The sequence below is a fragment of the Amblyraja radiata genome, chromosome 2 (genome assembly GCF_010909765.2).
Source record: "Amblyraja radiata isolate CabotCenter1 chromosome 2, sAmbRad1.1.pri, whole genome shotgun sequence".
NCBI lineage: Eukaryota > Metazoa > Chordata > Chondrichthyes > Rajiformes > Rajidae > Amblyraja > Amblyraja radiata.
In genome coordinates this window covers 138076987-138093352 of record NC_045957.1, presented here as the reverse complement: position 1 = coordinate 138093352, position 16366 = coordinate 138076987, and the positions used below count along the sequence as shown (strand labels likewise).

Here is a 16366-nt window from a genome sequence, read left to right as displayed (position 1 = left end):
CTTGGCCATCAACCTACAGTGGGGAACGGGGAACACATACACACTACAGAGGCACTATCTATCTCTGATGTCCCTCGGACGATCCTCGACCTGACTTTATTGGCTTTACCTTGCACTGAACGTTATTCCTGTATCATGAATCTAGACACTATAAATGGCTTGATTGGATTCATACATTGTCTTACTGCTGACTGGTTAGCATGTAACAAAAAAGCTTTTCACTGTACCTCAGTACACGTGACAATAAACTAAACTGTACATGTTCATTAACAACTGAAATGTAATAGCAAACAATGTTCAGAACTTGAAACCTTGCATCAGAAATTATTTACATGTAGTTATGACACTGGAAGTAAATTGACATATTCATGCCATCACTAAAATATCCTAAAATACAACCTATTTTTGGACATTATTAATTAAATGGTGTAAAAGGAATAATGGAGTCATAGCTACTACTTGTTGAATAACAGACCAACGGTTTAGATCATAATAAGCTTAAGTCGCAGTTAATATCATGTCACCACAGAAAATCAATAAACAAAAGTTAGGTGGTACTTCATTACGGGGAAAAATTGCAGCTATCAATAATTTTTTTCTGTAAATTGGCCACAAATAGGAGATGGAAAACTTAAATGAAAACACTTTATTTGCAATAATTATGGTAAAATGAGAGCTTGGTATTCCATGGTCTGTGTGCCTCAGTGTCTACACCACCTATGTAAAACTTCTCATTGTTCACTTAACTAGATGCATAGTCATTAGCATAATATATAATGACAAAACACAACATTTATCTCTTAACGTGCATTTCTTGATGTTTTCACTGTTGACATGGCTTTGCGTCACGGACTGTTTTCTTGAAACGCAACCCCTCCCCTGCAATGTGGGATCACCTGTAGAATGTTCTACCCATTTGATTGTGGGCACCTCAAAGAGGAAATAAGTCTGTGGCCAGTTCTTATCAATCCGTTCCTCAATGTTTTGCTCCATGAAGAGATGGACTGCTTCATCTTCTCAGGATTTCCATCCTGCACTCAAATTCACTTGGACCATCTCCAACATCTCCTTACCATTTCTAGATTAATACAAACCCACTGACTTCCATAGCTATCTAGACTACACTTTTTCCCACCCTGCTTCCTGAAAAGACTCTATCCCCTACTCCCAATTCCTCCGTCTATGCCGCATCTGCGACCAGGATGAGGTTTTCCATAACAGGTCATCGGAGATGTCCTCATTCATTAGGAAATGGGGGGTTCCCCTCTTCCATTATAGATGAGGCTCTCACTAGGGTCTCCTCGATTTCCCGCAGCTCCGCTCTTGCTCCCCCTTCGTCCATTCGTAACAAGGACAGTCTCCCTTGTCCTCACCTTCCACCCCATCAGCCGACGCATACAGCATATAATCCTCCAACATTTTCACAATCCCACTATTGGCCACAACGTCCCATCTCTACCCGTTTCTGCTTTCCACAGAGACCGTTCGCTCCGCAACTCCCTGGTCAACTCGTCCCTTGCCACCCAAACCACCCCCTCCCCAGGTACTTCCCCCTGTAACCACAGGAGATGCAACATCTGTCCCCTTTACCTGCCCCCTCGACTCCATCCAAGATCCCGACAGTCTTTTCAGGTGAGGCAGAGGTTCACTTGCACCTCCTCCAACCTCATCTACTGTATCCGCTGTTCCAGGTGTCAACTCCTGTACATAGTCGAGACCAAGCGCAGGCTCGGCGATCGTTTCGCTGAACATCTCCGCCCAGTCCGCCTAAACCGACCTGATCTCCCGGTTGCTCAGCACTTTAACTCCCCTTCCCATTCGCAATCTGACCTTTCTGTCCTGGGCCTCCTCCATTGTCAGAGTGAGGCCCAGCTCAAATTGGAGGAACAGCACATCATGTTTCGCTTGGGTAGCTTACACCCCAACGGTATGAACATTGACTTCTCTAACTTCAAATAGCCCTTGCTTTCCCTCTCTCTCCATCAGCTCCCCCTTCCCAGTTCTCCCACCAGTCTTACTGCCCCGACTACATTATATCTCTGTCCCACCTACTCCTGACATCAGTCTGAAGGGACTCGACCAAAAACGTCACCTATTCCTTCTCTCCAGAGATGCTGCCTGGCCTCTCCAGCATTTTGTGTCGACCATCGATTTAAACCAGCATCTGCAGTTCTTTCCTACTAATCTTCTCAGGAGCATAGCATAATCATCAGCAAACAAGTAGGAGCAGAAATAGGGATTCCGTTCTTCTGACATGCTGCACCATTTAATAAATTCATAGTTGATCTGATGTAACATTCCTAAACCTGAAATAATCTTTCAGACCTTTTCTTATGATGTATCAATAAACCGCTGCATTAAAAATTTAATACGTTTCTGTATCGCAATCCTCTGGGAAAGAATTCCAAAAGACTCACATTGCTCCAGGAGAAATATTTAATCTCACTCATCTTAAATGGGTGACCTCTTATTTTTAAGCAGTGACCACTAGTTCTAGATTTTCCCGTTAGAAGCATCTTCTATACATCCACCTAGTTGGGGTGCTGGAGTGCCCCTCCCTCCCAGAGTGGACCGTCCTACCTTGCGAGTGCATTGTGACGTCACTCAGAATTTTTTTTCCAAAATGGGTGAGTTTGAAGAAATCGGGCTGTTTTTAAAATGACAACGATTAATAACTGGAAATATAGGTGGAAATGCAATGGGAAGATGTTTGTCGCCATCACGGGGAAAATGTGAGTAGGATGTGTGAAAATGGAAAGGCTGTGGCCTAGCGTTTGGAAGAAGATAGGGATTAACCAGGTTGACACACACAGAAACACATCATGGGCCGTGGGCACAAACAAGACAAAGACTTTTAGTTATATAGAGATGAGCAAAACGCAGGCAAGTGGTATGAGTGTAGATGGGACATGTTGGCCAGAGTTGGCAAGTTGGGCTGCAGGCCTGTTTCCACACGGTATGACCCTATGACTATCTCACAACTGCTACAGTGAGTAAGTGCTGCTCAATAGCATTTATGAATGAAATTCACACCACTTTGCTGATGATTAAAAGTAAACTGACTGTATGAGCCAAAAAAAAGTGCATCTATGGAGGGAAATGGACAGGTGAAGTTTTGGATGAGGACCCTTCTTCAAACTAATGGAGTAGAATTAGAAAGCTGGTAGAGCAGAAAGAGAAGGAGTAGGGCAAAAACTTGCAAATGATAGGTGGATCCAGGTGAGATTGGGTGATTGGGTGGAGATAGTAACAAAAGAGAGGTGAATTGGACACAAAAAGATGCAATTTAGGAATGATAATGACGATGCACAGATTCTCTTGCCCAGAGTAGGTGAATTGAGGACTAGAGGACATAGGTTTAAGGTGAAGGAAAAAAGATTTAAGAGGAATCTGAGGGGTAACTTTTTCACACAGAGGGTTTTGACTGTATTGAACAAGCTGCCAGAGGAAATAGTTGAGGCTAGGACTATCCCAATGTTTAAGAAGAAGTTAAACAGGTATATGGAGCTTCACCAGCGTCTCTTCTTCCTGAGGAGACTAAAGAAGGTCCATCTGTCTCCTCAGATTCTGGTGAACTTCTACCGTTGCACCATCGAGAGCATCCTTACCAACTGTATCACAGTATGGTATGGCAACTGCTCTGTCTCCGACTGCAGATGGTGGTGAAAATTACCCAACGCATCACCGGTTCCTCACTCCCCTCCATTGAGTCTGTCCAAAGCAAGCGATGTCTGCGAAGGGCGTGCAGCATCGTCAAGGAATGCTCTCACCCCAACCACAGTCTGTTTACCCTCCTCCCATCTGGGAGGCGCTACAGGCCTCTCCGTTGCCGGAGCAGCAGGTCCAGGATCAGCTTCTTCCCTGCGGCTGTTACATTACTTAACTCTGTACCTCGGTGATTGCCAGTCACCCCCCCACCCCCCACCACTCCTACCCCCAGAAAAAATTGCACTACGACGACTGTATGTACATAAATATATTCATTGCTCATATTCTATGTCGCTCTTCTAGGGAGATGCTAACTGCATTTCGTTGTCTCTGTACTGTACACTGCACAATGACAATAAAGTTTGAATCTGAATCTGAATCTGGATAGGACAGGTTTGGAGGGTTATGGACCAATCGCAGGCAGGTGTGACTAGTGTAGCTGGGACATGTTGGCTGGTGTGGGAAAGTTGGACCCAAGGGCTAGTTTCTACACTGTATCACTCTAACTTGGGTTCAAATATTCTAGTACAATTATGTTACAGTCTACTTTACCTATTAACACTGGTTGAGTAGGTGTTTTGAAATGACAGTGCATTTGGCTTTACAGTTTTAAACTGAAGGAAACAAAGGGAATTCCAAGATTGAATGATAAGCAAAAGACCTTTGGATGATTATTAGATAACTATACAAGGATGTGAAGGGAAGCCATTGTTAGAGATGTCTGATTTGCAATCAGATATGCAAGAGAAAAATTAATATGGTGCATTTAATAATTAACAGTTCTGCCCAGGAAATGAAAGCCAAGAAACTTTGTTTTCAATTATCTTGTGCTGATTAAATATCCAAGACATTTCTACTGTTGTGCCAGTAAAGCTGGAGCTCAAATCTTTGCTTTGTCTAAAGGTTTCCACAATTCTACAACTTCCATCCTGCTATTATGCAGAGAAAACTGCAGCCATTGGTAGGTTGTATGACAATTATTTCACAGCGCACAAAAATATTTTAATATTATCAACTTTAACTTATGAAGTTGCTTTCACTGCACACAATCAAACATTCTTACCTATAAGATCTGTGGCTCCTGTTCCCAGATTTTCTCCTCGGATTGTTACCTTTGTCCATGGAAATCCTTCATTTGGAGAGATCCCAGTGACAAGCGGCGGTTCCCGTGCTCGAGACATAATCAGTCTTCAATTATGGGTCACAATATTCCAAGGTACAACAAGCTGCAAAATACATTGGAATAAAGACAACTAGTGAGCGTCTTCTATTTGTTTCCCCAGGGGAAGTAGGTACAAGTAGCACTGATATTGCATAATAAATATAATTTTTTTGAAACTTAATGAGGGCATTCTAGAGTTACATATTCAACAAACATATTCTGATTTCAGTTTACTTATTATGAAAGGTTTCTTAAATATACTACTACCAAATATACGGATAATTTAATTGCATGCTTTTACTCATCCTTGCTAAAGCATTGATCATTGTAAACAGAGCCAAATAAATTAAGTTGAAACTTAACAGCACTGCGCAAATCCTGAACTTTTGTTATACTGTTCTTGTCAGCAAATTGAACGGATAGAAATCACCACCCAATACTAAAACCAAATATTCTTCTGCAGTGTCTCAAACGCTTAATTGCTGCACAGAAAATGCATGAAATATTTCCTCTTACCCTGGGTCAATAAACATCCCTCCTAATCTAAGTGATGTTGTTAGTACCTGTACTTTATTCAGAAAGCAAAAGATTATAAACTCACAAAATGTTATTTGTGAAAAGTCCGTTTTACTCATGCAAGTTGCAAAGGAGACTACCCTTATAACACTGACTTTGAACATTTGTTTGGGCTTATCATAAATAATTTTGCATAATGAAAAAAAAGACACGAGCAGGAGAAAAAGAAATACTGGAGCCCATATTTACTATTGGATCATTAAAGAGATGTATTTGTATGGACCTAAAGGTATAATTTTTCACTATGTTTGTTTTTAAATAGTTTTTTTTTAATTATTTAGAGAAAACAACTCATGACTGACAAAGTATTTTCAATAATTCAGCATTTGCGATTATTTTATTACAGAGAGAATGAAACTAAATCAAATGTTATACTTAAAGAACGAATGTTGAAAATGCTAAACTAGGCTGTTAACCAAAGCACTTTTTTTTTTAAATACGTCTCAGTGCACGGTACAGTGAAAAAAAATTAAATTCCAACTTGCAACATTACACCTCAATTCCATTTACAACTTAGATTAGCTTGTCTGTGACATTTTGAAATTGATCTATGAGCTGTAAGGGTGATTAGCACAGCCCAGCCTTTCAGACTGTTGCAGCAGCTGTGATGGACTGGCCGCTGCTTATGGAAGCCGCACACCAGAAATGTTGGACAGAGTTCCTGCGTCCAAGCAAATTAAAGTAAACAGACAAGGTCTTTCTCATCCACCCTGTTAGCAGCCTCTCAGCCAGCCTGGAGACCACACACCCAGACCACACAGCGCCAGCTGAATTCACTTGCACGCAAAGTCTAGGAGCTGTCAGCTAGCCGGGATGGTGGGAAGGTGGGGGTTGTGAGGAAAGGCACTGGGCTCCTATCATTAGGCTTAGGGGGAGGTTAATCCATCCCTTGCTGGGGTAACACACTGGTCATGGCCTTTCACCATTCACTCTTCTCCCTCAGCTAACCAAATGACTGATGAATGGTGATTCTAACACTTGCATCTACTCCACCTCACAAATTACAGGAAAAGCAAGCTGTGTGTGAAGGAGAGACTTGCTGAAGAGCAAAATTAACATAGCGTTCCATAGCTGCAGTTAACATTTTTGGAATAAATTACTCCAGCACTGAGATGCATTTGTACTTCATTCAAACAACAGTCCTATAAACAAAAGAAAGTGAACTATAAACCTCTATAAGTTTGTAATGTGGAACATTCTGGACAATGACTAATTCTATAAGACGTAAGTCAATTTTAAAGAAAAAATATTGATGAACTGTGATCTTTTATGTGCACAGAGGAAACATTTAAGAAAGTAGAGCTTCTTGACAGATTTAAAATTTCTAATGTTATTTTATCAATTCAGTCAAATGTGCAATTTCTCAAGCTTGAAATAAAAGATCCTACGCTAAAGAACATTGCACATTTCACAATATTTTTCTGTTTATACATCAGAAGACATGCAAAGACCTTAGAAGGCTAAGACAGAAAATTAAAATTTAGACAGTCCAACGCATCTAGACAGAGTGTGTCAGAAAGAACTGCAGATGCGGGTTTAAATCAAAGGGAGACACAAAATGATGGAGTAACTCAGCGGGGACAGGCAGCATCTCTGGAGAGAAGGAATCTGTGACATTTTGGGACGAGACCCTTCCTCAGACAGAGGTTCGACTAATTCTGCTCTGAAAGTATCAGAAAAGAGGTAGCAGGAAAAGAACCAAAGTCAAAAATGCTTTCACAAATTCCCAGTCATGCTGTGGACAACCTCAAGAAATAAATATGTACGTTGTCGGTTATTTTCAAACTCTATCCAAACAGTTAATTCATTTTGAAGTGGAGACATTGATGCACATGGGTAAACACAACAGTTAATTTGTGCAATCCAAGGTCCAACAAACAGTGATGAGATAAATACCGAGAGGTTTTGGTTGAAAGATACACACTCGCCAGAACATTACAAGAACTTGCTGCTGTTCTGCCAATAATGCAGGGGAACTTTTCAAATCGGCTACACTTTAACTTTTCAACTATAGGGTGATTTCACGAAAGGTCACTGGAGCGTAAATCCCCACTCACGTGACCGAAAATTTTAACTGGGGGACAAGCGTCACTTCCGGTACATGTTAGTGAATGGGAAAACACGCACTTTCACACCCGTTAAAAACATCGAAAACGGCCAGTTTTTGAGCTGCAATTTACGGAGTCGATCGGGGTGACTGTGAGGAACAGCTACCTAAATTTACAGTCCAAAAAAAAGATAGAAACTAAGGTAAATACAAGAGCGAGCTGAAGGTGTAAAAAAGGCGGAAGTGCTAGCGGACTTTTTTCTTGGAGATTTAAAGATCCAAAATATCGGGAATTATCGCGTTTGCTCGCTGCATTTCATCAAAAGTGGCATTATTGACTTTGTTATCTTTATTCATTTGTTATATGAAAAGTATTAAAAGTTAGAAACCCGTCAGTAAAATTGCAAAATCGCCCATGGTTCTCAGGTGGGTTTTAACATGCAAAATGAAAACGCTTCTGAAGCTCCATTTACCATTTAAATAATCGTAAACTCTCAATGCGTTATGAAATCAATTTTACTGAGATGCAAGCTTACGATTATTTAAATGGTGAATGGAGCTTCAGAAGCGTTTTCATTTTGCATGTTAAAACCCACCCGAGAACCATGGGCGATTTTGCAATTTTACTGAAGGGTTTCTAACTTTTAATACTTTTCATATAACAAATGAATAAAGATAACAAAGTCAATAATGCCACTTTTGATGAAATGCAGCGAGCAAACGCGATAATTCCCGATATTTTGGATCTTTAAATCTCCAAGAAAAAAGTCCGCTAGCACTTCCGCCTTTTTTACACCTTCAGCTCCCTCTTGTATTTACCTTAGTTTCTATCTTTTTTTTGGACTGTAAATTTAGGTAGCTGTTCCTCACCGTCACCCCGATCGGCTCCGTAAATTGCAGCTCAAAAACTGGCCGTTTTCGATGTTTCTAACGGGTGTGAAAGTGCGTGTTTTCCCATCCACTAACATGTACCGGAAGTGACGCTTGTCCCCCAGTTAAAATTTTCGGTCACGTGAGTGGGGATTTACGCTCCAGTGACCTTTCGTGAAATCACCCTATACGATGACATCTCTGGCAATGCTGTGCTCTCTCAGAATTGGAAACAACCGTCAGCATGAGTCCCATGGGCAAAGTTTCAGTCCAAAATGCACTGCCAAAGGGGCAATATGAACTATCACTTTGTCAAGCCAACATCAATATTCCTTAGGAATTTCAGTTTTGATGTTACATCTTCGAATTCAATGGAGTCACATATTATCAACCAGTAGGGATATTGCTTAATTGTGATTGTTAGCCTATTGCCCATTATTTTCCTTGCAGAAATTTGTGATGAAAAAATAAAAACTCTGAATATTGCAAACTGCAAATTCACAACTATCATTATTACAGATTAACCCAATAAGATTGGATCTGAAGTACTCTGAATTCACCCAGACACAATTTTAAAAGTGTGATTTGGAAATGTTTAATATAAAATACATGACCGACACAGCATAGGTGTACGGGATGTAAACCATTGTAAAACAGGTCTATGTTAGCTTACCCAGTAAGTTGGTTAGTGCTCAGAGAACACTGTTTAGTTTGGGAAGATGGTTGGTGTTGTATTCTGGATACCATTTTCACGAAAGAAAAGATGGCTGTGGTTGTCAATGTAGGCTAAGGCTTATTTGGAGACATCTCAGAAGTACACTAACCTTCAGGGATTTATTGTGAAGAGTTATGAGGTAGATGAAAGTTGCATATTTTGGAATTGTCGTTGGTGCTGAGGAAATGGACCCCTGAAAATTACTCCCTCCTGTGCTTACTCAGAGTCACAAGATTCATGGCCTCCTCCCTGGTATCAACAACTTCCATGACAGGGACTATTGAAATGTTACTTTTTTGTTTAATTGACCAATAATTTTTGTGTAGTTTTATAGTTGCTGTTATTGTGTGTGTTTTTTAAATATATTATATTGTCTTAATTCAAATAATGAAGTTATTTTTATTTTTTAAATATCCTTTGGGCAGCCAAACTTAGCAAAAAAAAAATTTAAAGGCCGGTGCAATTTGTACAGTTACTGCACCATTTACATGAAATAACATGCAAATTTACACCATTTATCCATTCCAACTAAACTCATTGAAAATAGAATTCCCATTCAATTGAATCATTTCAATTAGAACAATATTTTGTGCAACTAAAGTGCAAAGTTTCAAATGATCTAAATAAACAGAGACAATAAAATTGAGGTCAACACCTTCATGCTGCTTGCTAGTGACCAAAGATGTATTTTAATTCCATTAATATTCTCACCACAAGAGCACATGTTGCTATATTGAACTGTGCCTCTGGAAGCCAAAAATGAGGCTTCTGCCTCCATGCACTCAGCACATTTCCGCCAGTAGGTCTGCCCATCAATAAAGGTGACATCGATATCTATTGCCTGGACAGAATAGTAATTATAATTTGTAGCATGCCGACTAATAGCAGTAGCAGCCAATGGTTCTTTTCAATCAAGTTCAAGTTCAAGTTAGTTTATTGTCATGTGTCCCTGTGTAGGACAATGAAATTCTTGCTTTGCTTAAGCACACAGAAAATAGTAGGCATTTACTACAAAACAGATAAATGTGTCCATATACCATGATATTTAGGCAATCACTGTTCTTTGCCTAAATCCCCAACTCATACTATTTTTTTTCTTGAATTAGCCAGCACCTTTAAGATAACATAAACGATTGTCTGTACCGATAATCCACTACAAAATCATAAACTAACATGATAAATATGTAAGAAGGAACTGCAGATGCTGGTTCAGACGGAAGATAGACAGATAGACACAAAAAGCTGGAGTTACTCAGCGGGACAGGTAGCATCTCTGGAGAGAAGGAATGGGTGACGTTTTGGGTTAAGTTTTTCTAGGCAACGCAGTTTTTCCAGGCAGCATGTGGGCCATTGTTTACTGCTATGCAGAAACTGTATTTGGTAATTTGGATAAACTTTATTTTAAAACAAAAAGAACTACTCAGCAGCTCAGGCAACATCCATGCAGAGAGAAACGTTTCAGATTCCTAATAATTTCATAAGAACTTTAGATTTTATGGGTATATACACCAATAATCTGCTGCCATCACACTCATAACTTCAAAAGTAATTGGAGCAGAATTAGGTCATTCAGCCAATCGAGTCTACTTCACCATTCAATCATGGTTGATCTATCTTTACCACGCAAAACCATTTTTCTGCCTTCTCATTGCCACCTTTGACAATGATGATATAGCTAGTGGAACCAAAACAGAGGATTATTACACATAGGTATAACTTTTATAATGATCAAGTCCTGAAATAAGACCTGATCCCTTAACTTTCTAGTTCAGATAAGAGTGCGCTTATAACTGAGCCAGGTTAGCACAGCAAAACGTGAACAAAATACAAATCCAGTTGGAAACTAATCTTTGTCAGAATAAATAGAAGCGAGGCCATGCAGCCTACAAAAATTACCTCAAGAAACGTTTCACAATATACATTGCCCTCCATTATGTTTGGGACAAAGACCCATCATATGTAGGCAGCCAAAATCCTCAAAGACCCACACCATCCTGGCCACACACTCATTTCACCATTGCCATCGGGAAGAAGGTACAGGAGCCTGAAAACTCTAATGTCCAGGTTCAAGAACAGCTTCTTCCCTATAGCCATCAACCCAACAACAAATAAGCTCTGAGCTCTCAACTGCAAAAGACTATATTACTAGTGCACTATATTTGATATTTATTGATCTTTTTTTCTCTTGCCCCGTTATGTACTATATTTACATATTCACATATTCTGTAGTGCTGCAGCAAGTAAGAATTTCATTGTCCCATCCGGGACATATGACAATAAAACACTCTTGACTTGACTCATTTTATTTGCCTCTGTACTCTACAATTTGAGATTTGTAAAATCTCCTTTTATTGCTGTTTATTAACATAAGAACCAAAGTTGTGCCAATGAAAATCGAAGAAGCCATTATGAGACTGAGAAACAAGAATAAAACTGTTAGAGACATCAGCCAAACCTTAGGCTTACCAAAATCAACTGTCTGGAACATCATTAGGAAGAAAGGGAGCACTGGTGAGCTTACTAATCACAAAGGGACTGGCAGGCCAAGGAAGACCTCCACAGCTGATGACAGGAGGATTCTCTCTATAATAAAGAAAAAAACCCAAACACCTGTCCGATAAATCAGAAACATTCTTCAGGCATCAGGTGTGGATTTGTCAATGACCACTGTCCGCAGAAAACTTCATGAACAGAAATACAGAGGCTACAATGCAAGATTCAAACCATTGGTTAGTCGCAAAAGTAGGATGGCCAGGTTACAGTTTGCCAAGAAGTACTTAAAAGAGCAACCACGATTCTGTAAAAAAGGTCTTCTGGACCGATGAGACAAAGATTAAATTATATCAGAGTGATGGCAAGAGCAAAGTATGGAGGAGAGAAGGAACTGCCCAAGATCCAAAGCATCCCACCTCATCTGCGAAACACAGTGGTGGGGGTGTTATGGCCTGGGCATGTATGGCTGCTGAAGGTACTGGCTCACTTATCTTCATTGATGATACAACTGCTGATGGTAGTAGCATAATTAATTCTGAAGTGTGTAGACACATCCTATCACCTCAAGTTCAAGCAAATGCCTCAAAACTAATTGGCTGGCAGTTCATTCACCAGCAAGACAATGATCCCAAACATACTGCGAAAGCAACAAACGAGTTTTTCAAAAATAAAAAATGGTAAATTCTTGAGTGGCCAAGTCAATCACCCGATGTGAACCCAATTGAGTATGCCTTTTATATGCTGAAGAGAAAACAGAAGTGGACTAGCCCCCAAAACAAGCATGAGCTAAAGATAGCTGCAATACAGGCCTGGCAGAGCATCACCAGAGAAGACGCCCAGCAACTGGTGATGTCCATGAATCGCAGACTTCAAGCAGTCATTGCATGCAAAGCATATGCCACAAGATACTAAACATGACTACTTTCATTTACATGTCATTGCTGTGTCCCAAACATTATGGTGCCATGAAATGGGGGGACGATGTATAAACACTGCTGTAATTTCTACATAGTGAAATTAAAATGTATAAAAATGGCCTTTATTAAAATCTGACAATGTGCACTTTCACCACATGTGATTTTTTTTTCTATTACAAATCTCAAATTGTGGAGTACAGAAGCAAATAAATAAATGATGGGTCTTTGTCCAAAACATTATGGAGGGCACGGTATTTCCCTTCGAGAAATGCTAAATAAGTCACACAAACAGAATATTAAATAATTATCTGTTTAATGTATTTGATTACCTTTACCAATTAAAGGATCATAGTACTGAACTTAATGGCCAATGTAATATATAAATTTATCATAATTTATTCTCACAAATAATGCATCAGCGCATGGAAACTTTCCTGCGAGCTTTATTTGTTGAGATTATTATAATCCATAAAAAGTAGCTTAAGTGCAAAATGTAACCTAACATACAAAATTCTAATAAAAACAGAATCCAAAAATGCTTAGTACCCCTTAAATCATACATTCCTGTCAAATCTCACGACTTTCAGAATTCCTGAAATCTGGGTTCTGGGAATCTTTCCACATGACATGCAAAAATCAGAGGGCTAAAAATACTTATAATGCTTTATTACAGGATTTACAGACTATCATACAATCATGCAAGTCCTGAAAGTTTTGTGATTTATTCAAAATATTACATTTAATCTGCTAAAATCGTGAAAGAATTACATTTCCACATGCAATGGCATTGGTCCTTAGCTCTTCCTTACTTCAAATAATCCATTAAAAGTGATATACATTTTTAAATTAAAATTTACAATGCTCTTGATACAAGTAGAATATTTCAAAAGAGCAAAACAGCCCTTGTTTCCTCTTGAAAAGGCTTATCTGTAGTCAGGAAGCGAACAATTTAAACAAGGGTCTCAAAGTTATATTCACACCATAAGTGTTTCACCAAATGATTGTTCTACTCTATATCTATAATAACTACTGATAAGATGTTACCAATATTTAAAAAGGTGTTGAAAATACAATCTTAAAATGTTATTCAATATCTTACTCAAAATTAAACCATGGCACATTTCTGTGTTAGTTTAATTATTCTAGTTTGTAAGAAAACACAATTAAAAGTTAGTTTTTAATCCCATTGCATCAAATGAAAACAATATTCAAGTTTCTTTCAAAGATAAATATTTTAAAACAATCCTGCATCCTTTCCCAAATTCAATTTTTTTTTTTTCATGAAAAATCAGAAAACATCTAGTCTCTCGATTTATTATAACATCTAATTGAGTTTCTGGATCAATAAAAGTAAGAATTAAATGAATTCTTTATAATTATAAAATATATTTAGAGGTTCCCATTAAACTGGTATGCTACTACTTTAAAACATGTTCGCCAACAACAGGCAGTTGCCTGCCCCAGTTCAGTATGTATAATCAACTTATTTTACAATAAAAATTAAAACTATAGATTTGCCTATTAATCAATTGAAAGCAAATACAATATGAAATAATTCACCAAATATAACAATGCATTTTCAGTGATTCAGATCAAAATAATTAAATACATAATTATGCACATAATTAGGTAACATGGAATTAGGTAACACGGAATTTCTCCTAAGATACCAAGTTATTAGAGTTATGCTTTTTGCAACTTTTTGAAGGCTAAGAAACAGCTTACAAATATTGAGCAGTACAGATGTACAGCTATTACATTAGAATCAATAGGATTTTTCTGCAATATCAAAATAGTTAAACATTGGTTTATAGAGATAATGTTATAAAATTAATCTCCATGGGAATTGCAATGTCAACAAAAACATTTCTCCATTCAGAATCCATCTGCACTAAAACATACCAAATATTTAAAATTAAAATTGAAAGCACTTTTTAATTTAATGTCATGATGTACATTACTGATTTCCATTTCTTTATTAAAGCTCATGAAACTAAGCAAATGCAAGCGGAAGAAAAAGAATCTGCTACTTGGATGCATTTGAATACTTGGACATTTTCTGTGTTAATTTCCATTAATTGTAGGTACACTATCACAGCACAATATGCCGCAAGGCAAACCTTAAAGATTTCAAGGTCACAGCATAAGTTGAAAACTACTTCAAGTCATATTTAAATAGATATGACATTGCAGATAGACGTGGCTAATGTGCTATTTCTTGTGTGGCATATGATGTGAAAAAATGTTTTAATCAGATAATACATAAACTGCAAATACAAAGCAGCTAAAGAAATAAATGGAATTTATAGCAAGAATAAAAATCACAATGAATCCAATTTTAATTCATGGGCAAAGTAATTTTTAGTAACCAAGTCTATTAAGATTTTTCAAAGCAGTTTATTTCCCAAACTACATTAATAGTGTTTAATTATCTTCACAATACATTGTTGAAAGTACACCAAACAATCCGAACATTATTAATCAACATTGGTATCTTGCAAAAATATAATTTGGAAGCTTACAACAACAAGTTGGCTTTATGGCCTTAAATTAACTCTCCTCTCACCTATTGAACCAATATAATGCAAATAAAAATCTGACTAAGTTAAAGGGAGTACCTTGGGAATAAATAACTAAAATTAATTCACTTAAATTTGAAAGCTCTGTGCACGGTCAACCTTCAGCCTTAATCATATCCAGAAAGTGTATACATTGTTTCCTTCTTTACAGAGTGATTACACTCCAAAACTACTTCACTGGCAATAACATATGTATGGCATCATAAGTTTGTGAAAGGCAAAAAAAAAATCACTCTCTTCATCTGTAGATTTAGAGATGTAATATTTAAACTATAACAACAACTCTTGGATTATTAAAGAGTTCATCTAATGAAAATACATCTTTAACACAAAACAAAATATTTGGTAAAAAGGGGTTATGTTTTGATACTTAGTGCATAATAATAGTGCCTGAAATCCTCTCAATGTGAGCAGCAAAAATATGTAACTCAACTTAACTTTTCATCCCTTTTTAAACGGCCATGAAAATTAAAACAATTACCACGACACAAAACAATTGTATAAGTATAGCATTCTGTAAAATTGTAGAACATCAGAACTTTTTCTTCAATTCTTTCTAAAAGATTCTAAAATGTATTTCAGCACACAAGCACTGCAAAACATCATAGGGCAGCAGCAACAAATTACATTATATTTCTGTACTTTGTTTAGTGAAGAATATTTTATCTGCAGATTATAGAAGTGGACAACATAGTGTTCAAAACAATGAACAGAACAGCAACAGAACACATCCAATCGAAGCATGAAATAACCAATGCCTCGTAAATAAACGTAACTGTGGCAGAGTAACTTTATCCTGAATTTCTGCTTATGTAAACGGTCATCTTGATGAATTAAATATTGTTATTAAACTAAAGAATACTGATTGGTTCTACTTATTAATACGGAAACTGACAGTGAAAAAATAACACCTCCTCATCATCTGAAAATAGCGTCAGCTTCAAGCTTATTTGGATCTTCAGATGCTAAACTCCCATTTCAAAATCTATTAAATTCATTAAAGAATCTCCAGCTAATGTTAAAAACCAACTAATTACTTTTTATATGTAAGAAGGAACTGCAGATGCTGGTTTAAACCGTAGATAAGACACAAAAAAACTGGAGTAACTCAGCGGTTCAGACAGCATCTCTGAAGAAAAGGAACAGGTGATGTTTTGGGTCGAGACCCTTCTTCAGATTATTACTACTTTACCTATTATTAAATTACTAATGTTAAATTCTTATTCATACTTTGTCCGTAGCAAAAAAACCTAGAAGCTGAGGAACAACATTAGAATAAGGGAAACAATGATTTATTTG

General features: G+C 37.7%; 1 protein-coding gene across 3 annotated transcripts in view; it reads right to left on the bottom strand.

The window, feature by feature from the left end:
• The window catches only part of exoc2 (exocyst complex component 2), a 253466-nt gene that overhangs the window by 188708 nt on the left and 48392 nt on the right, over positions 1 to 16366 (bottom strand). For all 3 annotated transcript variants that reach the window (XM_033016375.1, XM_033016377.1, XM_033016381.1), the window contains exon 2: positions 4772 to 4934. In XM_033016375.1, the coding sequence (XP_032872266.1) occupies positions 4772 to 4889 (118 nt within the window). In that variant the 5' untranslated portion in view covers positions 4890 to 4934. The remainder of the gene's footprint in view (positions 1 to 4771; positions 4935 to 16366) is intronic.